This window comes from Triturus cristatus, chromosome 3_1 (assembly GCF_964204655.1).
Source record: "Triturus cristatus chromosome 3_1, aTriCri1.1, whole genome shotgun sequence".
NCBI classification, from domain to species: domain Eukaryota; kingdom Metazoa; phylum Chordata; class Amphibia; order Caudata; family Salamandridae; genus Triturus; species Triturus cristatus.
In genome coordinates, this window is record NC_140583.1 from 918,394,341 (window position 1) to 918,422,177 (window position 27,837).

The window sequence follows — 27,837 nt, forward strand, 5'->3', positions numbered from 1 at the left end:
GAACAAACAGGGAGGAGTAGGGTCGTATCATGTCTGCAGAGAGGCTCTGCTACTCTGGTCCGGAGGTGGTGCATCACATTTTCAGGATGTGGGGATTTCCTCGGTTTGACCTGTTTGCACTCACGAGAATGAGCACTGCCCGTCATTCTGCAGTCTCCAGTATCCGATGCGGGTAGTGCTCAGGGACGTGTTTCAGTTAGATTGGGGCTCACAGCTTCTTTACGCGCTCCCTCCTATACCCTTGATTCTTCGGGTTCTGAGGAAGATTTGCCAAGACCAGGTCCAGGTCATATTGATCGCCTTGGATTGGCCAAGAAGGGTGTGATACACAGACTTTCACCTCTCATCTCACCCTCTGCTCCATCTCCCTCTTAGGGAAGACCTCCTCTCCCAGTCGCAGGGGCAGGTTCTACACCCCCACCTCCAGAGCCTGCACCTTCATGCCTGGAGATTGAACGGTGCAACCTGAGTTCCTTCTCTCTCCCACCGGAGGTGGTGGATGTTATATTACCGGCCAGGAGACACTCCACTAAATCTGTCTATTCCAGTAGGTGGGCCAGGTTTGTTAAATGGTGTGGAGAGAGTTCAATTGATCCTCTAAGAGCCCATTTGTCTGATATTCTTAGATTCTTCCTCTTTTTGGCTCAGCAGGGTTGTGCTGTAGCTACAATTAAGGGCTTCTTGTCTGTCTGTCTCTGTTTGCCAGACCAGCCATCATTGTTTAAATCTCCCATAGTCATGAGATTCATTAAGGGTCTCACTAATAGATTTCCTCCCACTCATTTTGTTATGCCTCAGTGGGATTTAAATTTGATTCTTACCTTCATAATGGGGTCTCCTTTCGAGCCCCTGCATAGTTGTCCACTGAGACTTCTCTCATTCAAGGTAATTTTTCTGGTCGCGATTACATCTGCTAGGAGGGTTAGTGAACTACAAGCTGTAGTTTCAAGCCTCTTTTCACATCTATCTATGCGGACAAGATGGTTCTCAGGACCAGAGCTGCTTTACTGCCTAAGGTGGTCACTCCCACCTAGGACAATCTATTACTTTACCCGCTTTCTATCCTCACCCTTCTAAGGAGGAGGAGAGACTTCACCGACTGGATCCTAAGAGGGCGGTCAGTTTCTATTTGGACAGAACCAACCACTTCAGGCTGCACAATCAACTCTTCATTGGTTACGTGGGAAAGATGAAGGGCAAGGCTGTCCTCAAGAGAACACTGTCCAGGTGGATTATCCTGTGCATCAAGATCTTCTTCTACTCCTTGGCCAAGAAGGAAGGTATTCAAGCTCATTCTACCAGAGCTAAATCATCTTCTTCAGCTTTGGCTAGAGGTGTTCCTGTTGTAGACATCTTCAAGGCAGCAACTTGGGCTTCCCTCCATACTTTTGCGAAGCATTACTGCTTAGACTCGGAGGTGAGGAGGGACACCCACTTTGCACGTTCTGTGCTGCAGGATTTTTTTGGTGTAGGTAGGCGGACACCCTCCTCCGGGAGCAGAACTGCTTGGGGATTCAATTCAAAAGGTGATGACACCACAGGCAGATGTATCCATCAGAAGAACAAGTTACTTAGCTTTGGTAATGCTTTTTATGGTGGATACAGTATCTGCCTGTGAATTCCTCACTGAGCCACCCACCTCCCTGTTGTCTACCTACTTATACCGAAAATAATTTTGGGTATGTCAGTCTTGTGATCATTGGCATTGCAAATATATTATGCTTGTCACTAGGAAATGTCTATGTTTTGGATTTTTCCAGTTTTCTTTCTTGTGTGAATCATATACTGTGTATATTTGTACATATATTGTATACTGTGTATACTTGAAAAATGTTGTTGGTTTACCGGTTCGCCTCGAAGGCACGAAAAAAATGGGTGGAACAGACGTCAGCACGCCGCTGAGGTCTTCTTATGGCTCTGATGACGTCATACAGAGGCGTGAGCGGAGCCGTGCTATTGTGACATCCTCGTCGACGTGGGAGAGCTATGGAAAACGTTTCTGTGGAATGTTGCGCAAGGGGTAATTCAAAAGGTGAGGAATCCACAGGCAGATACTGTATCCACCAGAAAAAGGATTATCAAACTTGTTCCTTACACTCCTGAAGGCTGCTCTCCACAGCTACCACTTTGAGAGCTTTCAAAGGTTATCAAAGGCCACTAAAATCCCCATAAGGGTTGTCTGGATTAGTGCAAGGTAAGTGTACACCATATACTAAGCCAGCCTCCTACAGTTACTATTAAAGGAATCTGCATCAGTACACAGGTAGGAGTGTTCCTGGCCTTGAGCACTCAATTGCAACAAACCGAACACACTATCCAGACTCCTGAAACTCAATATGTGAATGCACATGACCCTCACATCCTAGCTGGAATATGTGATCAGATCACAGCTTACAATGACATAGCAGCGCAAGAAGTACGCAATCTCTTTAGGCGATAAGTTGCGAGATCATACAGAGAGGGAGGTAGACCTGGTCGGCAACAGGCGAATAAAATAAGAGACCCCTGGACACAGTCACATATAACGCATATATAAAAACTCCGGAAGGGAGATGCGTTTATGATTCTTAGACAATACTTGCCTAAAACTTTTATTCTGCATTTTGTCAACAGCGAAGCACAGCGACTGAGGCCGTGACCACTGCGTACTTGGAGGACGTAGCTCTGGTATGGCTCTCGCTTGGGCAAAGAGAGTACTTGGTACAACCTTTAACTGTATATGAAGTGAAAGATGCTATATGTACCCTGCCAAATGGCAAAGCTCCAGGCTTGAACAACCTCATCGGTGAATTTTATAAAGAATTTGTGGCACACTTATTTCTCTTCCTGGGTACTCATCAATAGTCATAAGCACTAAATGATCACCGCCCACATGCGGGACCCCGGAGTATATATAAAAATACATATATATGTGTATATTTAGACAAACGAGTACACAGTACTTCCAAAACATACATGTATACATACATAAATATGCAGCCTAATGTACTTCAAATGGGCTAATATGCCAAAATTACATGGGTTTTTTTAGGAAGAGAAAATAATCTCTGATATAAACGCTGCAACAGTGCAACAGAGAACATACACTGTAATAGTGTTCCAACACAGCCCTTTATTCTCAGAAAAAAAGGCAAGTAATAGCAGGCAATTAGCTCATAGGCTACATAGAAGAAAAAATATCACAGTTTCAATAAACTGGCACCCTGCCTTTAAGGATTCCAAGAACCTGGATACCGTGCCTTTAAGACCTCCAGGAACCCCCTGCTCCCATCATGCACCACAGGTGAAAGTTAAGTCAGTTCTTTTTTCCGGCTTCTTCTGTGAGGATCCTGGAGCTTGAGCTAGTCAGTTTTTTTTGACTATTTCTAGTGAGAAATTGTTTTTCTTCAACGTCATTCGTTATTTTGTACTGCTGGTATTAATTTTCTAACAATTTACCAACTATTTTTTGTCAGAAATGCCAGCATTATTTAATAAATGCCCTTCCTGTGGGAGGAAAATGGCTAAATCTGACCCTCACTCTGTGTGTATTGTGTGTTTGCCATCTTCACACAACCCAGAGAAGTGCTACTATTGTCAGCAATTTTCAAAGAGGACTCTGCGTGACAGAGAGAAGATCAAACTTCATGCCTCAATGGAGAGAGGAAAAGGACATTCTAAAAGTGGCCTTGAGAGCAATCCTACCTCCAAGAAGCCCTCCTCTCACGAAAAACGGAAGAAAAGGTGTTGCTCTGCTTCTCCAGCTTCCAAAAGAAAGCAGATTCAGGATTTTTCGGCATCGAAATCGACTAAAATTTCAAGTGTCATCCCAGCCCTTCCAATTCAAGGTTCTCCCATTCGGGCTCAAATCAGCCCCCTGAACGTTTTCAAAATGCATGGCAGTGGTGGCAGCTTTCCTTCGCAAGCAAAGGATATTCATATATCCTTACCTGGACGACTGGCTCTTGAAGAGCTCGTCACCTGCTCTGCTTCAGGAGTCATCTCTCATACTGTCTTCAGCTACTGAACAGGTTGGGACTTCATGTCAACTACAATAAATCGATCTTCAACCCAACACAGAGAATTCACTACCTGGGTGCTTCCCTGGATACCGCAAAAGCAAGCGTGCGTCCTTCGGGGGAGAGGTTATTCTCAATACGCGAGAAATGTCACAATCTTCTTCACATGCAACGTCCCACAGTCAGACAGGTGTCGTCGCTGCTGGGATCAATGGCATCATGCATCTTAATCGTACCAAACACAAGGTTAAACATGCGTCCTCTGCAGCAATTTCTGGAGGACCAGTGGATGGAGATATCGGGGCGCTGGGAGGACCATGTGATTCTCCTCCAATCGGCCAAGGATTCCATCAGATGGTGTATGAAGAGATCCCATCTAATGAAACGAGTTCCTTTTCACCGGGACCCTCCTACCCAGACGATAGTCACAGATGCTTCACTCCAAGGATGGGGTGCTCACATGGGTTCTCTCCAGGTTCAGGGTCAGAGACAGAACAAGGTTATCATATCAACCTCTTAGAGCTGAGAGCTGTACACCTAGCTCTCAAATCTCTGTATTCCTCATTGCAGTCTTGTGCCCTTCTGGTTCAAACGGACAACACCACAACTATGCATTATTTGAACAAGCAGGGGGGGACCCGATCGAGACCTCTTTCTCTAGAGTCTCAGACCATCCGGAAGTGGCTTCTCGCAAGAGATTTAACCATTGTGACGATCCATCTCCCAGGAACTCTCAATGTCCAGGCGGACGCCCTAAGCAGAGACTTCATCGAAGCTCACGATTGAGTTCTCAACGACGAAGTTACTCAAAGCATTTTTAACAATTGGGGACTAACAGACAGCGACCTGTTTGCAGACGCGGTAAACGCTAAATGCCACGTCTTCGCATCCAGGCTGCACAAACCAGGCTCTCGAGGGAATGCCCTTTTGATAAAATGGTCTCAGAGATTACTGTATGCCTTTCCACCAATTCTGTTGATTCCCACAGTGATCAACAAGTTCTACAGGTCCAACACCAGAATGATTCTGATAGCCCCGGGATAGCGTCGCCAGTTGTTGTACCCGGACCTTCTTCAGCTATCAGAAGTTCCACAAATGAGGTTGCCATGCCACCCAGACTTGCTAACCAAGAACGGAGTGAAGGTGTTTCACCCCAATCTCTCATCCCTACGATTGATGGCATGGCTCCTGAAGTCCTCCAATACGGACACCTTGATTTGACTTCAGAATGTATGAACAGTCTAAAAGAAGCCAAGAGACCTTTCAACAGACAATCATATGCTTTCAAGTGGAAGCGTTTCTACCTATGGTGCATGAACAATGGACACGATTCCTTCCGGGATCAAGAACAAGTGATTTTACAGTATTTGCTGCATTTGGCTAAATCTGTTCTTAAGTTTTCCTCTGTTAAATTCCATCTTGCAGCTATCACAGCATATAGAAAGTCCCCAACTCGGGTTTCCTTTTTCAAGATTCCTGTGGTCAAAGATTTTCTTGAGGGATTAAGAAAGGTTTATCCACCAATCAGGTCTCGTTCTCCACCTTGGGAGCTCAACATTGTTTTAACTAAATTGATGGGGGCTCCCTTTGAACCTATTCACAAAGCTTCTTTACAACATTTGACATGGAAAGCCCCTTTTCTAGTGGCTATCACCTTGGCTTGCAGAGTGAGTGAGATCCAGGCGTTGTGCTGTAAAGAGCCCTACCTAGTCTTTCATGCAAACAGAGTGGTTTTAAGAACACATCCGAGTTTCTTGCCTAAAGTGGTCTCGGATTTTCATATTAATCAGACTATCACACTCCCTACATTCTTTACGAAACCTTCAAATGCTCCAGAAAGGTCCCTTCGTTGTTTAGACCTCAAGAGTGTTCTGAAGTTCTATTTAAACAAAACAAAGACCCTGAGAAAGTCAGATCGTCTGTTTATAAATTATGGTTCCATGAATACAGGTTTTGCAGCTTCCAAAAGGTCTATCTCTAGGTGGATAGTGTCCTGTATATTGTTGTCCTATTAACTAACAGAGCTCTCCCGGGTAAACCAAAGGCCAATTCTACCAGGGGAAGAGCATCGACCATAGCTCTTCTTAGGAATGTTCCTATTGCAGAGATTTGTAAAGCTGCTACATGGCGATCAGTGCACACTTTCTCTCGCCATTATTGTTTAGACTCTGATACACAGGCGGATTCCCAGTTTGGGCAAGCCTTGTTAAAAAATGTTTTTGGTCATCCTTGAAATGTTTAAATGTGCTGTATTTATACTGTTGCCCATCCGTGAGAAAGTGGGTATGGGCTATTCTATTCAGTGCTAATGACTATTGATTAGATTAGTATCCCCTGGAAGAGAAGGATAAGTTACTTACCTGTAATCCTAGTTCTCTTCCAGGGGTATACTCATCAAAGTCATACAGCAACCCACCTGTCTCCCCAGACGGGTATTGACAGTATAGTATTGTTTCTGCATTCTCTGCCATGATTCCTTTATGTTTGTACACCGTAAAAAAGAACTGATCTAACTGTCACCTCTGGTGCATGATGGGAGCAGGGGGCTCCTGGAGGTCTTAAAGGCACGGTGTCCAGGTTCTTGGAATCCTTAAAGGCAGGGTGGCAGTTTTTTGATACTGAATTTTTTTTTCTTCTAAGCAGCCTATTAGCTAATTGCCTGCCTTTTTTCTGAAAATAAAGGGCTGTGTTGGAACACTATTACAGTGCATGTTCTCTGTTGCAGTGTTTATATGAGTGATTATTTTCTCTTCCTAAAACACCTGTGTAATTCTGTCATATTAGCCTATTTGAAGTACACTAGGCTGCATATTTATGCATGTATACATGTATATATGTATGTTTTGGAAGTACTCTACTAGTTTGTCTAAACATACACATACATATGTATTATTATATATGCTCAGGTGTGCCGCACGTGGGTGGGGATTATTCAGTGCTTATGACTTTGATGAGTAAACCCCTGGAAGAGAACTAGGATTACAGGTAAGTAACTTATCCTTAATGTATATCAACAGGCATTCACTAAACTGATGCTACCCCCTCCTTTCGAAAGGCTGTTATCACCCTACTTAAGCCAAATAAACCTCCTGAGAACTGTAAGACTTACAGACCACTCTCATTAATCAAAATAGATGCTAAAATCCTGGCACAAATCTTGGCCACTAGACTACAGCCCCTACTAACTAATATGGTCCTACTTGACCAGGCGGGGTTTATTTCCACCGGATCCACAGCTCACTGTTTTTTAATTGCTCCAAGAACTAGACCCCTCTATGCATGCCGCGGTAGTACTTTTAGATGCTACCAAGGCATTTGACTTTATAGAATGGTCCTATATGTTTACAATACTGCAACGTATGGGGATCCCGAGAATGTTCCTCCGTTGGATACAAATATTGTACACTGCACCCCAGGCCCAATTGAGAATTAATGGTGTGCCATCCGACCCGCTAAATATCGAGAGGCACGGGACAGGAGTGCCCGCTTTCCCAAATCTTATTTGCTTTAACCTTGGAACCATTGGCATGTGTGATTAGGCAACAACACGCGGCGGCATCATTGCATTTTCCTACAGCGCCTATTGGCATATCTATTTACACAGACAACATGGTTCTTTATATTCGTGATCCACAAATTCACCTAGCGTAGATCATAAGAGAATACCTAAGATATGAGCGGCATTCCGGACTCGGTGTTAACAGGGAAAATCAACTATTTTCCCCCTCACACAAACCACATTGCCATATCAATTGGATTTCCCATTAGAATGGAATATAAAACCAGTGAAATATTTAAGGATTTTGGTACACAGGGACCCAGGACTAGCGATCCAATGTAAATATGGGACCACTATCTTGAAGCTTGAAGATTAGATGTGGACATGGATATTATTGTCAGTGGCAGATAGAATGGCTTTACTGAAAACGGTTGTCCTCCCAAGATTTCTGTACCTCTTTATTACTATATCTGTTCCATCGACCCAGCAATTCTATAAAATTCTCCGATCACACATGATCACCTTGGTCTAGGGAGGGGAACAGCTAAGGATTCAGTGGACTACTCTCACCCTACCTTACAAACAATTAGAGTTTCGAGCACCTGATATGTATTTGTATTATTTATTTGCTCAAGCGCATTTTGCTTATGAGCTTCACCCTGTATGCCACGCGTAATGATGGAAAGCGACGATGCTCACCCATCCCCTTCTATTATTATTTAATATAGGAGACAAGTGAGATTTCAGGAGGAAATAAATACAATTGCGTGTACTACAGAGTCCTGGAGGAGGAGTCTGGGAGCCCTAGTGGACAAGCTCCCATTTTATGCCTGGATGCTTCCACTGGCATATCATCCACAGTTATCCATGAACATGGAACATCTGAAAGAGACACGTTAGTGCTAGATTCCTTACCTTAGAATATCCCCAGGCGGCAAAGTTTTCGGCAGCAGTACCCCCTGCGCGTCAGTATGCGTCGTCGCACAGCTCAGAGTACGTCGTAGCCGCCGAGATGACGTCGCTGGAGCTACTTAGACGCACGCTGACGTCAGTAATTTCTTTTTCCGCGCCAGTAAGCGCAGACCTGGACAGAGCGGTACCTCCAGTCAAGAAATTTGACTGTGTTTCAGAGACTTTGGTTTCTTTGTTTGTCGAGTATCGACTTCTGGTGCGGTAGGCATGCCCGGGTTTAAGTCCTGTGAGGACTGCCATCGGAATATGTCGGTGGCGGACCGGCACGTCGTGTGTCTCCTCTGCTTGGGGCACGCCTATGACCCCGAGACATGCCCCGATTTTCGGGCCATGGCGCCGAAGGCTTTGCGGGAGTGTTCCTGAAAGTTGTTGGAGGCCCGGCACTTGGTTCCGCGCCGCTCAAGGTCCCGCTCCTGTGGGAGGTTGAGAGGCTGGTTGCCAAGCGCCATAAAAAGTCGAAGAAGCGGCGTCTCTCTTCATCTACCCATCACCGGTCGCGGGACGCGGTGGAGGGGTCGGGTGGTCACTCCCCCGCGGCTCTTCTGGGGCCTCTGTTGTTGCCTGCGGCCTACCGACCTTTTCCGGGTCCGAACGCGACTCTGGAAGAAATACAGGTATTCCTGTCAGCCATGGGCTGTTTGTTTGCCCCATCGGGTCTCTCCGGAGCGCCTTTGGGCCCCGCGGACCCGCAGGGAGGATCTGCCCCCATGCTGCCGCCTTTGGCCCCGGCTACGCCGGCAAGATTCCCAGCGGCGCCGATGGCTCCAGCATCGTTGGCTCCAGGACCAGACTATGTCGAAACTGGATTGACCTATTATCCACCGATTCCTATACCGGGGGGGGATTTTTATCCCTTCCCCCGGGCCCCTCGTCCTTATCGGCCTTTGAAACAGCCAGTGGACTAAGGGAGTACTGGGAGGGGTCTGAGGACCCTCTCGCAGTTCAGTGTGAGGATGACCCGGACTGGGATGACAATGTGGAGGATCCTGTTGATTTGGATGTGTCTCCACACCCTGGAACACTGTCCCCTTCTTCCATGGCTACAAAGGAGGTTGGTACATTTTCAGGGGTATTGTGTAGGGCAGCTGAGGCTCTTAACCTCGAGCTCCCTATGGTGCCCATGAGGACTAATCTTCTAACTGAAGTGCTTCAGCCGGCAGCCTCTTTGGAGGAACTGCTGCTGCCCTTTAATGACGCACTTTCTGATGTTCTTTTGGGCACATGGTCGAAGCCCAACACAGGGGCTCCTGTAGATAGAAGTGTGGCACGACGCCATTGCCCGGCTCCGGGCGACCCCAGTTTCCTCACACAACACCCGACACCCGAGAGCCTGGTTGTCCAGGCCTCGGTGTCTCCAAGCGCATTCCCTTCCGTGCCTCCGGATAGGGAATCCAAGAAGATGGAGCAGTTTGGGAAAAAGATTTTCTTGTCTGCCAGTTCAGGGCTGCGGTCGGTTAACCCTGCATGCCTTTTGGGCCGTTATTCACATTCTGTGTGGGACACAGTGGCGAAAGTTCTGCCTCGGTGTCCAGTGAAGGCCTGGCGGTGCTCTCCCAGGCTATTACTGAGGGGAGAGACGCTGCGAAATTCACTATCCGTTGTGGCCTTGACACCGCTGACTCGCTCGGCAGGGCAATTTCCACAACAGTGGCGCTTCGCCGTTACGCCTGGCTAAGAACGACTGGCTTCTTGGGGGATGTCCAGAACACTTTGTTGGACATGCCCTTTGATGGCACACGCCTCTTTGGTGACAAAGTGGATAGCACGTTCGAACGCTTTAAGGACTCCCGGGCAACGGCCCTGTCCTTGGGCCTTTCCACCACGTGCACTCCTTTGGAGTCTGCGTTTCGCTCCTTTCGTGGTCAAGGATGGAGTGCCCAAACACGTTCATTTGAAAGCCGCAAGACTGCGCAGCAGCAGTCTCAGCACTGCCGCGGACGTGGGACCCGCCGAGGTGGGTCACGGTCCCAGCAGGCGGGTCAATCCACCACTGCCTCAAAACCTTCCTAGTCCAGTGTTTCAGGCCCACCAAACGCCAGTGGGCGGCAGGATTCGCCATCACCTCCCCCACTGGGGCACCATCACTTCCGACAGGTGGGTTTTACAGATAGTCCAAAGGGGCTACTCCCTCCTTTCGAGACTACCCCTCCAGCCATAGCACTAAGCACTTCTTCAGCAGGAAGTTGCGGCCCTCTTGTACAAGAGGTCCATCGAGCACGTTCCGACGCCATAAGTAGGTCGTGGTTGTTATTCCCACTACTTCTTGAGCCCAAAGAAGGACAAGGGACTGCGTCCTATCTTGGACCTCCGGAACGTCAATCGCTTCCTCTGGAAGGAGAAGTTCAAGATGCTCATACTGGCTCAGGTCTTGTCTGCCCTAGACCTGCAAGACTGGATGGTAGTAGCGTTAGACTTGCAGGATGCTTATTTTCATATCCCCATCTTGCCGGCCCACCTGCGTTACCTGCGGTTCACGGTAGGCCACGGGCACTTTCAGTTCACCGTGCTCCCTTTCGGCCTTACCAGCGCCCCTCGGGTGTTCACAAAAGTGATGGCGGTGGTCGCAGCTCATCTGCGCAGATCAGGCGTTTCAGTCTTCTCCTATCTCGACGACTGGCTGTTGAAGGCGGCCTCGCCCCAGGCAGTCGTCTCCCCCATCCAGACTACGGCCGACCTCCTGCATGTGCTGGGGTTCTCCATCAACGTGCCAAAGTCGCATCTGATTCCCTCTCAGAAGCTCCTCTTCATCGGAGCGGTTCTGGACACTGTGCAATTTTTGGGTTTATCCTCCCGAACAGCGAGTCCGGGACATTCGAGCTATGATTCTGATCTTTCAGCCCTTGTCCTGGGTTTGTCAGGAAGACCCTGAGGCTGCTGGTCCTCATGGCCTCCTGCATCCTGCTGATCAATCATGCCAGATGGCATATGCGGGTTCTGCAGTAGGACCTGAAGTTCCAGTGGGCGCAGCATCAGGGAAACCTGTCCGACTACGTCCAGATCTCGGAGGGCACTGCACAAGACTTGCAGTGGTGGCTCATTGACCAGCGTTGGGTCAGCGGCAGATCCCTCACCCTTCCCCAACCAGAGCACACAATGGTGACGGATGCGTCCCTCCTGAGATGGGGCGGCCACATGGGAGAGGCGGAGATCAGAGGTCTCTGGTCACCGGCGGAGTCCAAGCACCATATCAATCTTTTGGAGCTCAGTGCGATCCTACTTGCACTGAAAGCATTCCTTCCCTCTGTCAAGGGGAAGAGTAGTGTAGGTGTTCACAGACAACACCACCGCCATGTGGTACTGCAACAAGCAAGACGTGGTGGGTTGTGGACTCTGTCAGGAGGCTCTACGACTGTGGACGTGGCTGGAACACCAGGGCATTATCCTGGTGGTTCAACATTTGGCAGGTTCTTTGAACGCCAGGGTGGACAAACTCATCCGCTGGTGCATGATGGATCACGAATGGCGTCTTCGCTCGGAGGTGGCGCAAGGTCACTTTCGTCAGTGGGGAGAACCTTGGTTATATCTATTCGCCACTGAAGAGAACGCACAATGTCAGCAGTTCTGCGCGTTGGAGTTTCCAAGGCAGCACTCGCTCGGAGACGCTTTTCGTCACGGGTGGAGTTGCGGTCTGTTGTATGCCTTTCCGCCTATACCACTTATACCCAGAGTGCTGAAGAAGATCAGACGCGAACGGGCCCAAGTCTTCTTGTGGCGCCGGACTGAGCACGAAGAGTTTGGTATCCCTTGCTACTAGTATGTGCGTGGATCCCCCGATCCGACTGCCTCTTCGGGAGGATCTTCTGTCACAGCAGCAGGGGACGGTCCTCCACCCAAACCTGTCCAGCCTCCACGTCCTTGCTTGGAGTTTGAGCGGCGACAGTTGATTCCATTTGACTTGCCTGCTGAGGTCTGTAATGTGATTCTGGCAGCCAGGCGTTCCTCAACTAAATCTGTGTACGCCTGTTGGTGGAACAAGTTTGTGGCATGGTGCACAGCGAAAGCTGTAGATACCCCTTTCTGCACCTCTTTCTGAGGTCCTCTTGTTCCTTCTCTCTTTGTCCCAGCAGGACTGTGCTCTGGGCACTATTTTGTTCTTTCAACCTTTCTCAGGCTGCCTGATCAGCCCTCTCTTTTCAAGTCCCCTGTTGTCAATAGATTTCTCAAAGCAATACTCACCTTTTCCCTCCTATTCCTTTTGTGATGCCTCAGTGGGACTTGAACTGGTTCTCACTTACTTAATGTGCGCTCCCTTTGAGCCTCTTCTTAACTGCCCTGTGCGGTAATTGACTTTGAAAACTTTCTTCCTGGTGGCCCTCACCTCAGCTAGGCGTGTGAGTGAGCTCCAGGCTCTTTCCTGTAAACTTCCGTTCCTAGCGGTTCATCCGTACAAGGTTGTGCTTCGACCAAGTCCCTCCATTCTACCGAAAGTAGTCACTGCCTTTCATCTTGGGCAAACTGTCACTCTGCCCACTTTCTTTCCGCCTCCGCAGCCTTCCAGAGAGGAAGAGAGGCTCCACCATCTGGACCCAAAACGTGCGCTTTCATTCTACCTCAACCGCACACAACAGCTCCGAATGGATGACCAGCTCTTTGTTGGCTATGTGGGCGCCAAGAAAGGCCGGGCTGTACACAAGAGAACTATCTCCCGCTGGGTTTTCTTGTGTATTCAAGCCTGTTACTCTTTGGCTAAAAAGGAGCCTCCTGTAGGGTTGCGCACCCATTCGACCAGGGCGACAGCGGCTTCTACAGTTTTGAGACTCGATGTCCCACTTCAAGACATCTGTCAGGCGGCCACATGGGCCTCGCTGCACACTTTTACTAAGCACTATTGCCTTGACAGTCAAGTCCGGAGAGACTGCTTCTTTGGCCGTTCGGTTCTCCGTGACTTTCTGGTGTAATCTTCGTTCGCTGACCCACCACCGGGTTTGATATTGCTTTGGTATCTATTCTAAGGTAAGGAATCTATCACTAACGTGTCTCTTTCAGATGCACAAGTTACTTACTTGTGTAACGATATATCTGTAAGAGACATTAGATAGTGATAGCTTCCTTACCGCCCGCCCATCCTCCCCTTTCTGCGGACTGATTTCTGGGGTTAAGATCATCCCTTTCAGGGCCCTAGTTTCAAATGAACCAGTAGTCGGTCTCTGTCATGGCTCTGCATTCCTGGTGTGGAAAGTAGTGTACAGAACTGACGTCAGCGAACGTGGGCGTATCTAAGTAGCTCCAGTGACGTCATCTCGGTGACTACGACGCCAGCAACGTCCGCGGAGCCGTGCGACGACTTCTACCGACGCGCAGGGGTAATGCTGCCGAAAACTTTACGGATCCAGTCTGACGCCTGGGGATATTCTAAGGTAAGGAATCTATCACTAACTAATGTCTCTTACAGATATATCGTTACACAAGTAAGTAACTTGTGCATTCGCTTTACTGAAAAAATACAGATTAGAAACATTAGGGGACCTGCGTCCAGGGGGAACATTCATGGTTTTAGAGAATTTGCCGCGGGCCCCCCCCTGTCTTAGTCTTCACGTATTATAGATTACATTCCACCGTTAGAAAACTGTACACACAATTTCCTGCTGAACCTCCAATACTTGAATCCTTGCAGGTTATTCCTACTAGAGATACCCATAGGAGGCCTATTACATGTTTATATATGACATCACAGCGATAAAACGCAAAAACACTGCAACCGGCTCTGGTGAGATGGAATGCTGTTCTGGGCATTCCATTGAGCCCTGACGACTGGGGATTTTGTTGCGCACTAACAGGAAGGCGTACCTCCAACTGTAATTTGAGAATAATTCCTTTTAAATGCTTGCAACAAATGTATTATACTCCACTAAAGGTGGGCTGAGAATGGATGCTAGGTGTACATGTTGTGGCATGGAAGACACCAATTTCATACATATGGTATGACAGTGTGTTAGAGCGTGCCATTTTTGAGAAAGTGAGTACAGTACTCACTGAAATGGTGCTGGATCCTGTAGAGTGTACGCCTAGAATGTGTCTGCTGGGACTTGGTGAAGCCCCTTGCACCAGCAAATCGTAAGTTGGCTGCAGTTGCCTTCCGGTTGGCAAAACGAAATCCACTGGAGGAAGAAGTTGGTTCCTAAAATTGATCAATGGTTAAAAGATATGACATAGTGTTGTGAACTACTTGAAGTTTACGCAGAGGAGTTGTCACTGCCTTCTAGACCCAAGGATATATGGAGCCCTTACACAGCATATTTATTATCTAAAGTGCCAGAAAGTTAATGTTGTTTAATATTTTTGAATATTTGTGTTGAAAAGTAATATAAATGCCTAATGAGAAGTCATTCTAATGTTATGACTGCTAATATGCTAAGTCATGGTTGTACAACACACATAATGTTCCTCACTGTACTATGGTGTAAGTTGGGGAAAAGTAAAAAAGAAATGTAACAAAAAAACAGTATTGTATGAAAAAACATGTTTGTTAATTTTTAAACTCCACAATTTATATCATTTTTCTGTAAAGATAAACATGATGGGATGGTTTGCTTTGCAAATTTTTAATTTATTGGTTGTCAACATTAAGGCAGCATTGTTCTTTACATGTATAAGTACTGTATTTTTCAAGCGCAAAGGTGTGTGTATTAAGAGTACATTCAAGAATATGTGCAGTGTTAAAAAGTAGAAAATGTGTGATCTGTTTTTCACATACAGTTGATATCATTGAAGTAAGTAGACATGACCATGCTCAAATGACTCGTGACGTTGTGGAGAACTGGTCAGTCGAAGATCAAGCAATGGAGATGGATATGGCAATACTTCAGCAGGTGGAAGACCTAGAAAGGAGAGTTACATCAGCTAGTTTACAAATTAAGGTAAGCTGCATGATCATGCATGTTAAATAAACATATATATTTTAGCTCAAGTAAGATTACTGCACACATACTTCAAGTGTTTGCATTATTTAATGATTTATCAGGATATTTAAATCAATGTAAAGCAAAATGTTGTGATATGATTAATTTCATTGAATGTTTACAAATATTTTTGTCATGCATGAAACTTAAACTCATTGTGTCAGAAAAGAGTTCATATTTTTATCATGTTTAGATCAGGAGTTGTTGATTATGCCACACGTATGCCAGTTACCTTTTTGGAAAAGTGGTGCATTATATGGTGTTGTTGTGTGACCTCACTGCAATACACTTGCCAACCCCTTTAGGACCAGTGGGTTTTGTTTGTGAACCCCTTAGCTCAACCCTGGGTATCTGTGGCTCTGAGCAGTCAGGCTTGCACAAAGGAACTAATGAATTTATATGGTACCAAAACTATTGAAGAAATACACAAGGCACTCAAGAACTCTAACACCAATTATTTTTAACAGATTATATTGTTACGTATTTTTAGACACCCAAACAAAAAAGATGCACTGGAGGATTCAGGAGATACAGTATTTACAAGGTAGAGTAGATTTTCACTTTTTACTTAACCACGAGCAAGTATTGGAAAAATTCAACGAATTTGACACACAAACTTTTTCAAGAAAAACTTGCGTGAGTATCGATGTGGTTATTTTGAGTTACTTTAGGCAACCACATCCTGCAGGGAGCCAGACAGGGGGACCTGCAACACCCTCAGAAACCTATACTTCCAGAAAAAAGCAGTCTTTGGTCAGTTCCAGGCATTGTATAGACTCTGATGGAAGTGGTCCTAATGCAAGGGATGTAGGATGCTCAACGATGCTGTGGATGCGATGCAGTCAATGGGGATGTTCCTGCGATTACTCCTTGGTCCACAGCCTTGGTGATGCGATCCTGACCACAGAGGTTAACATCTCTCAAGGTCCTCTAAAGCCTGGCAGAAGGCAAGTTGCATCTGAGCTACCAGTTGCCTGGTATCCATCACAGTGGAATCCTTCATTGGGTGAGAACTTGCCTTCTAGGTGACCAAGCTGCACCCAAACAACTCTCACAGGTCCAGCAGACTCAGGTCCAACATTTGAGCATAGATCCTGGTACGTGGTGCTCCATAGCAGTGAGGAGCAGCGATTCAAACATCTGGGCTACCTATTCGCCCTAGCAGGCTTCTTCAGGTGTTGTGGCCCTGTGCTGAAAACAGGAGGTCAGCCAACTATCCCTTGGTGTCTCTTGCTTCGGCTGGGCTCATGAGTCTACCTCTCCATGAGTAAAACACTGCAGACACAGTCCCTTCTTCTTTGCAACCCCCAGATTCATCAAATGCAGTCAACGTCAGTGCAGCATCTCTTCGCTGGTCCTTGGTGGAGCAGGGCAGCCTTTCTTTGGTCCTCTTCTACTGTCCTTCGAGATCTGAGCTGTGGGTGCCCTTCTTATGCCCCGAAAATGCCCTCAGAGTAAGATGCGGTCAGTAGCCTATGGGCTACTAGGTTCCCTCCTTCCTGATGACCACTTCCTGCGAAGTCTGGCATCTGACTATCCTAGAATTCTCCATTGTACCCACTCTCAAGATGGCAGAAACTCTCCTTTGGCAGGTAGAGCTCCTTAGCCCAACCCATTGGTGTGGCTACTAAGGGCACTACACACCCCTGTAAAACTGGTTTGACAATTGGTTTCCCCTCTCTGTCCCCAGTGCATGCCTGTCGGCCGAAACAATAGAGCAGCCCTTATGCCAAGTGTTTTCCCTAAAAGGCGTCTTCTCTTTTGAAGCTCACCTTTAGGTTCAGTACCCCTGTGGATTCCTTCCAGAGAGAGGCAAAACCTCTCACTCTTGCAGGCTTCTAATTGTTGTTTCCTGGGAGTCCTTTGCACATCTCCCCGGAAGGGTAGAAAGCTGTCACAGGGACAGACCCCTTGTGCAACTGTAAACTGCACAGGAGACTTAGGCAACAAAGTGACTACTTTGTAAAAGTTGCACACTGCGACAAGTTACATTAATTTCGACTTGGACGTCAAGTCAGGGTTAAAATAGTGTGTTGTTTGATACCTTACAATATCAAGTATTTCGAGACAGAAGTAAGCTGGACTGCTTTGGTGGCCTGTAACTCTGCACTCACCAGTGGGGCTACCAGGTTTTCTCACAGTAAAAAAGACAATTGTGGGTGTTTACTGTTGAAACATATGAAGGCACATGTTCCGCTCTCTAGTACACAGTACTCTGCCTAAGGGCTCGATAGGCCTACCTTAGGAGTGATTTAAGTGCATTAAAAAAAGTAAAAACTACTTGACCTTGCCATTGCTTTAAATAGCAAAGTTGAGTTAGCAGTTTGGCAGATGCCCTTCTGTTCTGCAGCGGGAGACTGGGAGCCACACCAAATGGTGGGACGTCGACGCCCTCCTGGGCTACAAAAAAAAAAAAAAAAGACAAAAGAAAGACTACGATTCCGGATCCAACCACCAGACCGCGATATAATGCACAGCATAGTGAATCTAGAAAGATCTTCAAGCTGCGAAACTACACCAACAGGTAAGAAACTATTAGTTTAACTTTGTCACACCCAGGGTGGCACAATCAGTGCTGCAGTCCCTGGGGTGACCCTCTAATTTACAGGCTCTGGGTACTATATACTAGGGACTTACAAGTAAGTTAGCTCATGCCAATTGGGTGTAAGCCAATCGAACAAACACACACTAAGTTCATGACACAGGCACTGCAGTCTGGTTATCAGGCCTCAGTGCACTCTGAGTCGAAAAACCAGCAGCATCAGTCCAAAGCTTTAGGGAGGACCCTACAAAAATAGCCATTTCTTTACACACACCCTTTGCCGTGGATCTGTTTTGGCTGCTCCATGAATATTTTAACAAAGTTTCGAACATTTGTCGGGCTTTTAAACCTTGCCGCTCCTGTTACGGACCCATGTCTATTTCAACATCCTTGGGGCCTAAGCACAACACTGTGACGTGTGAGCAGTTCAGCCATATTCACTGGAAGGCATTCAAGAAGGTGAAGTTATTTATGTGTGTGCACAATGAGCACAGGACCCAGTGTTGATCAAGAATGAAGTCATACTCATTGGCGTTGAGGGGGAGTGGTCAGGGAACATGGCGGCCTGTTGACGTTGTTCGAGAGAGCTCCGTGTGCGGTGAGAGGAGACCGGTACCAATTTTCGCCGAATGGGTTGTTTACACGACGAGGCTTGAAGCAGTGACCCGGTGAGAGGAATCCAGAGCTAATTTGTGATAAGGAAAGTATGAGTGTGCTCGAGCTCCGTGGTTGAAGCTGTGATTTGATGTGGTGCTTGGTGCGGGGAAAGCGCTCACTGAGTTGCATAATAGTAGTTCACCAGTGAAACGTACCTTGGAATGTCTGGGCGAGAGAAGGAACGCAGGAGCATTTTCGGCAGTTTCGTGTTGGACTGAGGCTCACCTACTCGCGCAAGTTCTGAGAGAGGCGACTACTAAATATTATTTCAATTTTTTTTTTTATTATGGTAAGGTCTTGTATGGGCTTTACTGCTACTTTTCCTGCCCCTGCCTCCGAGAGATGTGGCTCCACCCCCCTTGGGAGTTGGAGTCGGGCGGCAGAGTGCTGGAAGAAATTTCGCACAAGTGAGCTGCTGTATGTAAGTAAAGGCAGCCTGTTTGTAATTCTGTCTTATAAAAAATATGAGATAAATGAGGATTCTAAGATTAGAGCCCGGCTCTCTACATGCTCTGAAGTGCCTGATTTGATTTCTGAGCCCCGAGGGTCGATTCCCTCACTGTTTTTTCCCTTTCAGTGGCGGGAAGGGGCTAATACCCATATTAAGGATTGGAAAGTTTGGATGGAGAGTGAGTCTCACCCCCGCTCTTCTACATTAAATACATATCATTCAATAGATTCTGGTGAAGGGAGCGAACGGGGAGTAAGAGTGTCTACATGTGGCTACGTATCTTCAGAGGAATTGAACCCCCGGTGTGATAATATTAATGAGAAAAGTGAGAGGTCACCAGTAGTTAAAAACCGGTATCAGCTTCGATCAGCTCCAGAAAAGAAGAAGAAAGGGACAAATAAAGATAAAGCTGATGGGAGAAAAAATGAAAAAATTAGCGTCCTCAATTTGCCGTCTACGATTGGTTTGACTTTATTATTGGTTGCTAAAGTTAAATATAAACTGAATGAATGCCTTGGCCTATTGATTGGGAGGGAGTCTGGTATTGCATAAATGGATAAGAATTTGGTGCATTTCATCTCATGGAATGTGAATGGGATGAGATCTAAGAGAAAACTGGCTCGTATTATGGAATTCCTTAAGAAAGCTGAAGCAAATGTAATTCTTTTACAGGAAACCCATCTTGAAGAAAGTGAATGACTGGCTGAGCTTAGAAAATGGTCCTGGGTCCAGGATGTAGTTTGCTCCAACCAGAGGGGTAGTCCAAGAGGAGTAGCAATAATAATTAGAATAAATAGTGGAATGAAACTAGAAAGCCATCTTTCTGATTCTTCGGGCAGATGGATATTAGCTAATATTAAAATTTAGAATTCGATATTAGTGTGCGTTAGCTACTATGGCCCAAATCAGAACAATCCAGACCCGTTAATTAAATTAGGGGCTGAACTTCTGTTAATCCATAGTCCAGTGATTATAGGAGATGATTTTAATTTAGTCCAAAGACCTGAATTAGATAGAACCTCCAAAGTAAAATATATCACTCCTTTACATTCAATGGTTGTACTCAGAACATTGATTCAAGAACTAAACTTGGTTGATGCCTGGAGAGTTAAAATGGAGGCTAAGAAGGAATATACTTTCTTTAGTAAACAATACAGTCACCATTCCCGTATTGATTATTTTTTAATAGACAAATGTCTGGTGGAGGGAGTGGAAAGGGTTAAACATCTCCCTGCTACTCTCTCTGATCACTCCGTGGTATGCCTCTCTTTGAGATTTCAGGAAAAAAGGGGCATGACCAGATGGACCCTGGATCTGACAATCTTATTAGATGAGGAGGTTCAATTTAGGATCCGAGATGAGGTTATGACCTTTTTTTAAACATAATAATGGGTCAGCAAAATCCCAGATTATTTGGGATGCGTTTAAGGCATTTCTTAGGGCCCTCGGAACATCAATAATGACGGGGAAGAAGCGTAGCTCTAGGCAACGTGAGAATGATCTGTTGAAAAATATTCAAATTAAGGAGCTAGAATTACAGAGGGCTTCCCTAGAGTCTTTTAGTGAGGTCCCACGTCTCACTAAGGAGTTGGAGAGCCTTCAATTAGAATATCGGGGACTTTTGGATATGATAATAATAAATAGACAGAAGGTCAGTAAATTGCAAAACATTTCATATGGGGACAAAAGCGTCCGACTCTTGGCTCGGAAAGCCAAAACTGATAAAATTAGTAATTATATAAATACTTTGAGAGCGAGTTCTACGGGCCAGATTTTAGATACAATTACAAAAATTGGGGCTGAAGTCGGTGGATATATGGCCAAATTATATAAGGAGGATACTACACCTGGGTTGGATAAGATTAAAGAATTTTTGGATAGAGTTGAGCTTCCTTCCCTGAATGAACAACAAAGAGTCTATCTTGCCTAGGGAATAAGCGAAGAAGAGATTCGAGCACAGTTGAGAAGATTGTCGACAGGCAAGGCGGCTGGGCCAGATGGCCTTCCGATAGAAATGTATCGATTTCTTGAGGACAATCTAATATCAGTACTTGAAGAGTTGTTTGATAAGATTTTGATAGAAGGGGAGGACCCTCTGAGGTCTTGGGCTGAGGCAACGGTCGCCTCAATTCTGAAACCAAATAATGATCCGTTGGCAGTAGAGTCCTACAGGCCTATATCCCTGTTGAACACCGATTATAAAGTGCTCACAGGGATATTGGCAGCTAGAGTTGGTAAGATTGTAAAGAGTATAGTTTATGGAGACCAGAGGGGGTTTATCCCTGGAAGACAACTTAATGAACTCACCTTCACCATGTTGGGTATAATGGATCTGGCAGAATCTTTTAATCTTCCAGTGACTATGGTGGCAGTGGACACTGCTAAAGCGTTCGACCAGGTTCACTGACCGTACTTCTGGGAAGCGCTAAGAACATTTGGTTTCCCGATAAACTTAATAAAAGCGTTACAGTTGCTTTATAGTGCACCTAAAGCCAGAGTTCTAGACAATGGTGAATTAACCGATTGGTTCAGTATCATGCGGGGAACAAGGCTGGGATGTCCGTTGTCCCTCTTGTTGTTCAACATGTATATTGAACCTTTCGCCGCCTTAATTAGGCAAGACCTTTCCATCTTCCCCTTCAGATATAAACATTTCGAGGCTAAAGTTGCGTTATACGCGGATGACCTCATTCTTTATACTCAGAATCCTAAGGAGGCTATTCCTAAGTTGTGGGATAAAGCAGATGTATTTGGGAAGGTCTCCGGATATTGTGTAAACAGAGATAAGACCGAGGTAATGGAGTGGAATCAATCTTTTCAGACCCCTAGGGTGAAAACTCGGTGAATATCTCGGTATCATTATTACACAGAAGTTAGATCTCCCCGGGGTTAACTGGAGAAATATTAGCCAGTAGGTTGGAAGAATATTGACAAGATGGGCTAATCTTCCCCTTAATTTATACGGAAGGGGGAATCTGATCAAAATTATCATACTCCCTAAGATTACTTTTCTTTTTAATAATAATCCCATTTGATAAGAATGAGGTTGCAAAATTACAGGGCAAGATAGGAAGTTTTGTTTAGGCGTCTAAAGGTTTGTGCATATCCTGGAAAAGGCTGAGGAGAAGGTTAAAGAGTGATGGTCTTTCCTTTCGTACCTTTGGGTCTACGCACATGTATTTCATTTAAATAATTTTCGGATATTATTAAATAAGCCGGATGATTCTGCATTAGGCATAATCTATGGGGCATTGCTTAGTGATTTGGGAGACGGACAAGATCAGTTCCTTTTTAAGTTCGGAGACCCAAAATTTTTTTAAAGAGTAAGGTTAAAAATTCTCCTCCTGGCGCTTAAGAATTGAGTATTTACACGGAAAAAAATTGGGAATCTCATATTACTCGGATTATTCACCAATTTGGGGTTCCCCAGATACTCCTGCATGTTTAGACGATCTACTCAGCCTACCTTTGAAACAAGCAGGTATTTCCCGTTGGGGAGATTTAAAAATAGGTATGGATCTGATGAGTTGGGAAGTTTTGACATTGTGTACTTGGGGGCAACTAACTAGATTCAAATGCTATCAACTGTCCGCTTGGTGGGCCCGGCAACAGTGGGAGGAACAGATGGATGATGCCTGGCTATTTCAAGCTATGAGAATAGGGAATATAAAAAAAAAGGTGGCTTTGTGGTACCGAACTTTGATTGAATCAGAAGATGAAATGAGTCAGGATATCCCAAAACTCTGGAGTGATGTTGTAGATACCACCAATTTGAGAGATGTTTGGTTGAGTTCGTTTACATTGCTTTGTGAGGCAGTTAAACAGGCTTACCTTAAGCAAAACCATCTTTTCACTCTGTATCGGGTTTATTGGTCTCCGGCGATACTGACAAAATTTATTGGAACTCAGCATATGTGTTCAAGATCTCAGGATCCTTCAGCAAATGACAGTCACATGTTTTTAACTTGACCCGTAATTACAAAATTTTGGATGGATTTATGTGAATTTTTGACGGATGTAACAGGAATTCGAATAGAAGTAACCCCTGTGCTAATATTTTTTGCATTGGGCCAGGATAGTATTCTGGCTTCAAATAAAACTATGGCTAGGCTAATTTTTTATGTTATTTTATTGGGATGAAGAGAGATCTGTAAAGCCTGGAAATCGGCCGTCCCACCCCTTTTCTCGGACTGTAAAAACAGCATTATATATATAAGTAAACAAGACATGGCATGTGATCCTAGAAGCTACGAAAAGATATGGGCCATGTTGGTTGAGTGGTGCCAGAGGAACAGGGTCCAATGATTAAGCCAACAATAGCTGTCTGTCCTGGTCCCCCTCTTTTGTATTCTTGCGTGTCAAGCGTAAGAGGGGTTGGAATGGAAACAGCTAGATTTCTTGTCTGGAAAGACTCTATTCCCATTCTGTTTTTTTGCGGGGGGAAAGTGAGTATCGCCAACAGGTAAATTGGCAGGATGAGGACCAAAAGAAAAATGAAGTCCTACTCATTGCTCTCCTTCAATGTCAAAGCAAAAACACAAGTAGACTGAGCAACTCCATAAGTCCTTCTCAAATTTTCTCTTCACCAGAAGCGGTCTCCTCTTAGCCAGAGCCACCACACTTGATATCCTTTGCCTTCCGGTGTTGCTCAAGTTCCACTGTGTAGCCTATTCCAAACCTCGTCCTGATAAACCCTGATTTTGCAGGTCTGTTGGCAACATTGCAGTAGATCGTGACCTTTAGGAAGGCCATGCTGGACATCTTCAGCACCCTTTTGGCTCCCTCTGGCACACCTTATTATGGGAAAAACTAGTGTGTGGACCTGCAGCATGCAGTGAACTGGATACCTCCCCGATACAGAGTTGATTTTTTACCTAACCCCCACCCCACGACCAGCAACTGAGGACAGTACAACTTTTGCCATGGTCATCAAGAGTACGCCTTAAATTCTTCACCTGCACCTCCCACTATGGAGGTAAAAACTATTGTCCTCACTGAGGTCCTTCAGCCTGGCCAGGCACTGACCAAACCTCGTCTACCCTTTAATGAAGCCCTAACTGGCACACTATTGGCTACTTGGGCTTAACCTTGTTCTGACCCTTCAGTTAATCTCCAAGTCTTATGTCGCCGTAGGCAAGCTCCAGGATGCCCTGATATTTTAACCCTGCAATTTTGGTGATGCAGGTGTCCATCAGCAGAGTGAATCCAAAAGCCTTTCCGACCACTCCTTCAGACCGAGCATCCAAACATATGGAAACTTCGGATAGAGACTACTAGCCACAGATTCCTCACCTTTTGACAATTCCTCAGACATCAGACTGGATCTGGAAACTTTTCAGCAGTACAGAAGGTGGCGCTGTGCGGCTCCGCACTGATTTTGTTCCGTTTGGGAGGTGACATAATGGGCCTATATAGGCACCACTCTAGCAGGCTGACATCAATTCCTTTGTTTCTGTGCCTCTAGATGTGGATCCGAAGCTTCTCTCGTCTCTTGGGAGACCAATTTGTGTGATTTATTTTTTCCCCCACAAAATTTCCAGAGTGTGCAAGGGATGTCACCCCCTAAGATGGCAGGTTTTAAGCCCTGTAAAGACTGTTGTAAACAGATGTCTGTGACAGATCCCCACCAGTCGATGTCAAAATCGGATCTAACTGAGGTTTCTGCTCTCGCTTTACCATAAAGCTGGCAGCATTCTTTACGTTCTCTTTTTGAAGCAGACTTTTGCTTAGCCCTATGCTGAAAACAATTGGTATGAGGGCTTGGAAGATCCTAGTGGGCTGGATACTTCCCCCCGAGACCACCCTTTTCTCTTCTGCTGTCCCGACCATGGAAGAATCTGCGTCATGTGCTGTGGTTATGCACAGGGCAGCCAAAGTCCTTGACCTCCATCTCCCCACCATGGAGGAGAAAAAAAACCTCTTGAGTGAAATCCTACAGCCTGGCCAGACTGCTTCAGAATCTCTCCTCCCTTTATTTGAGGCCCTGATAGACACCCTCCTAGGTGTTTGGGCCAAGTCTTGTACTGGCCTTCCACTCAGCAGACAAATTGCAAATCATCATCACCCTGCTCCAGGCGACCCTGCTCTTTTGTCGCAACACCTTCTCCGGAGAGCCTTGCGGTGCAGGCCTCCACCAGCCGTTCGAACCATAACAATTTCCTTACAACTTTCCCAGATAGGAAATTCAAAGGAGTGGAGACTTTAGGTGAACACCTTTTCTCATCTGCCAGGCTGGCCCTGCATTCCTTTAACACATGCTGTTTGTTAGGCCATTACTCCGATGTCCTCTGGGACTCTGTGGCACAAGTCCTCCCTGGTGTTCCGGAAGACCTTTGTCCTGCTGTTTAACAGGCAATTGAGGATGGTCACGATGCGCCCAAGTTCACATTTTGTTGTCGTAGCTTGAGCACAACCGATTCCATTGGAAGGGCTGTATGCTCCAGTTTTGCCCTTTGTCACTGTAGGAAGCTGGCTTTCTATGCACTGTACCAAAATGAGGTACCTATGCAGAAAGTCCAGACGACCCTTTTGGTTTACAGGGCTTAAATTATTAATTGTGGTAGTTTGGACGAGCAGTTTAGGCGTTCCAGAGGGTAGTGTTAAGCATTTGTCGTACACACAGAGTCAATAAATGAGACACCCACTCAAGAAGAAACTCGAGACCAATTTATAAAAATAACACAGATTTTTATATAATTTTAGACACCAAGATCATCGGAATCAGGTACGTACTTAAGACGTTATCGATTTTACAGGTAAAACAGTAGAAAATCATAGCTGTTGGATTTGAGGCATGAGCCTCAAACATGGTAATGTTATCCTATGGGAGAAACATTCACTGGATAGGTACACTTACAAACGATTCTCAGGGTTACTGTCCTGGACTCAAGGTGCTTAGGAACCAAGGTCCAAAGAACCACCAACAGTGTAGATATACCTGCCCTGGTCAGTCTGGGTAAAGAGGTGCTTGTCGCTATGGAAGCCTCGAACGCTGCCTGTTAAAGACCATGGAGAAACCTATAACAGAAATAGGCTGAAAGTGGGGACTTGGAGACAAATCCAGCAGAGCCCAAAAGGGGAGCTGCTTAGCTCTTAACGGTTTCTGGAGCAAGGCAGCACCATCGGTTGGTTCGGGTTTGGTTTGTGGGGCTCGGGTGCTGGGGTGTTTTGTCCGGCGGGTGGCTTGCTTTGGAGGCTCTCAATACATGAGGTAGAACTAGTGATGGGAGGAAAACAATACAGCAGGGCCACTCTCTGTGCTGGTGAAGTCCTTTGTCAGTAGATCGGTCTGGGCAGGGTTGCTCTCCTGACTGGACACTTAACAAGCCTTGGCTGCTGCAAGGGCTCCGGTGCTCAGGGTATTTGTGCTTGGAGGCTCCTGGAGGGTCTAGCAGTTTGTAACTCACTGGAGAGACAGAGCTGACCTCTGAGAACCACAAAGTCCTTCTCTTTTTTTGTTATTATGAGTCCTTTTGATCTTTCTGGTTCTTTCTTTTTCTTTTTCTCTGTCCTCTCCTTTCTCCGTTTGCAACTTCTGTGATACGCTAAGCTATTATTAAAACTTCGTATCTTTTAATCTCTGACATAGAAGAATACAGATTAGATTAACTGTTTAAAAGCTTTATACTCACAGATTTTAAACCTATTGACATATATGTATATACATGTTGTACCTTAGGTTGTTTTAGTGTTTCTTTTTTGATTTGTGGTTATTGTGGCTTTTTAGTGTTTTTTACACGTTGTGATGTAAGTGTATTGTATATTTATATGTTGGTGGTTTTTTTTTTTGTTTTTTTTTTTATATATGTTACTCTATGTATTGTTTTCAGCCCTGAAGAAGTTCCTGTGTGTTAGGAACGAAACGCGTTGGCTGCCTAGTTTGCTTAATAAATACGAAGATCGAGAGAAGATCTTTGGAATACACATCAATTTGGACATGGTTATTTGAGTGCACCTTCCTTTGTGTATAAACTTTTGGTCCTTCTCCAGGGGTGCTGCTCCTTCTGTGGACCCGGTGGTCAGCTGATCGGTGTACCGGGCAGATGTGGTCGATGACTGCAGGGAAGTAGCTCCTCCACTTGAAGGGTGATGCTGACTGGTTGACAAAGTGCTGGAAGCCCTCCAAGGCTTTAGGAGGATGTACAGCTGCTGGACGAGTTGGGTCTTTGCAATTGTCGGGACACTAACAGGCAGGCAGGGCTTTGCGCCAAATCTGGGGCTGGTCCACAGTTCTTCCATTTCCTGCTCTTCTTGGTGGTCCTCCTGTTCCCAGTATACTAATCTGAGTTCCTGGTGTCAGGGGACCACCTAAATACAGAATTTCAGGTCATTAAGGTGAGTGTAAGATAGCCAATGGGCTTCCTACCCCTGGGGTGTCTACACCCCCTATATCACCACTTCCTGTAGAGAGTGGGCATAAACCTGACCCAAAGTTCCTACTTCCACTATAAACAAGATGGTGGAACACTTCTTTCGTTGTTCACTTCAGGTAGCTCACCTTATGGGGTGTGACTAGCATGAGAGTGATCTCGCCTTCTGACTAGCTATTTTTCCCTAATGGTGCCAAATGCTGATGCAGAGCTCAACTACGCCACCAAACAGCGCACAGAGGTATGTCTTAAGATACTCTGGATCCAGTCTAACGCCTGAGGAATTTTCTAAGGTGAGGAATCTGTGGTTGAACAAAGTCCCTATCACAAGAGGCATTACCAAAGGTAAGTAATCTTTTGTTTGTATCGTAACACAAAGAGACCAAAGAAGTTCATGTGCTTAACTAATCCAATGCCTGATTAAAAAAAAAGCTCTGCCTCAGAGGTGCA

General features: G+C 45.8%; 1 protein-coding gene across 22 annotated transcripts in view; it reads left to right on the forward strand.

Moving 5' to 3' along the window:
* BAZ2B (bromodomain adjacent to zinc finger domain 2B) overlaps nt 1-27,837 on the forward strand; it is a 1,481,286-nt gene that overhangs the window by 1,228,216 nt on the left and 225,233 nt on the right. For all 22 annotated transcript variants that reach the window (XM_085645472.1, XM_085645482.1, XM_085645489.1 and 19 more), the window contains one exon: nt 15,166-15,326. In XM_085645472.1, the coding sequence (XP_085501598.1) occupies nt 15,166-15,326 (161 nt within the window). The remainder of the gene's footprint in view (nt 1-15,165; nt 15,327-27,837) is intronic.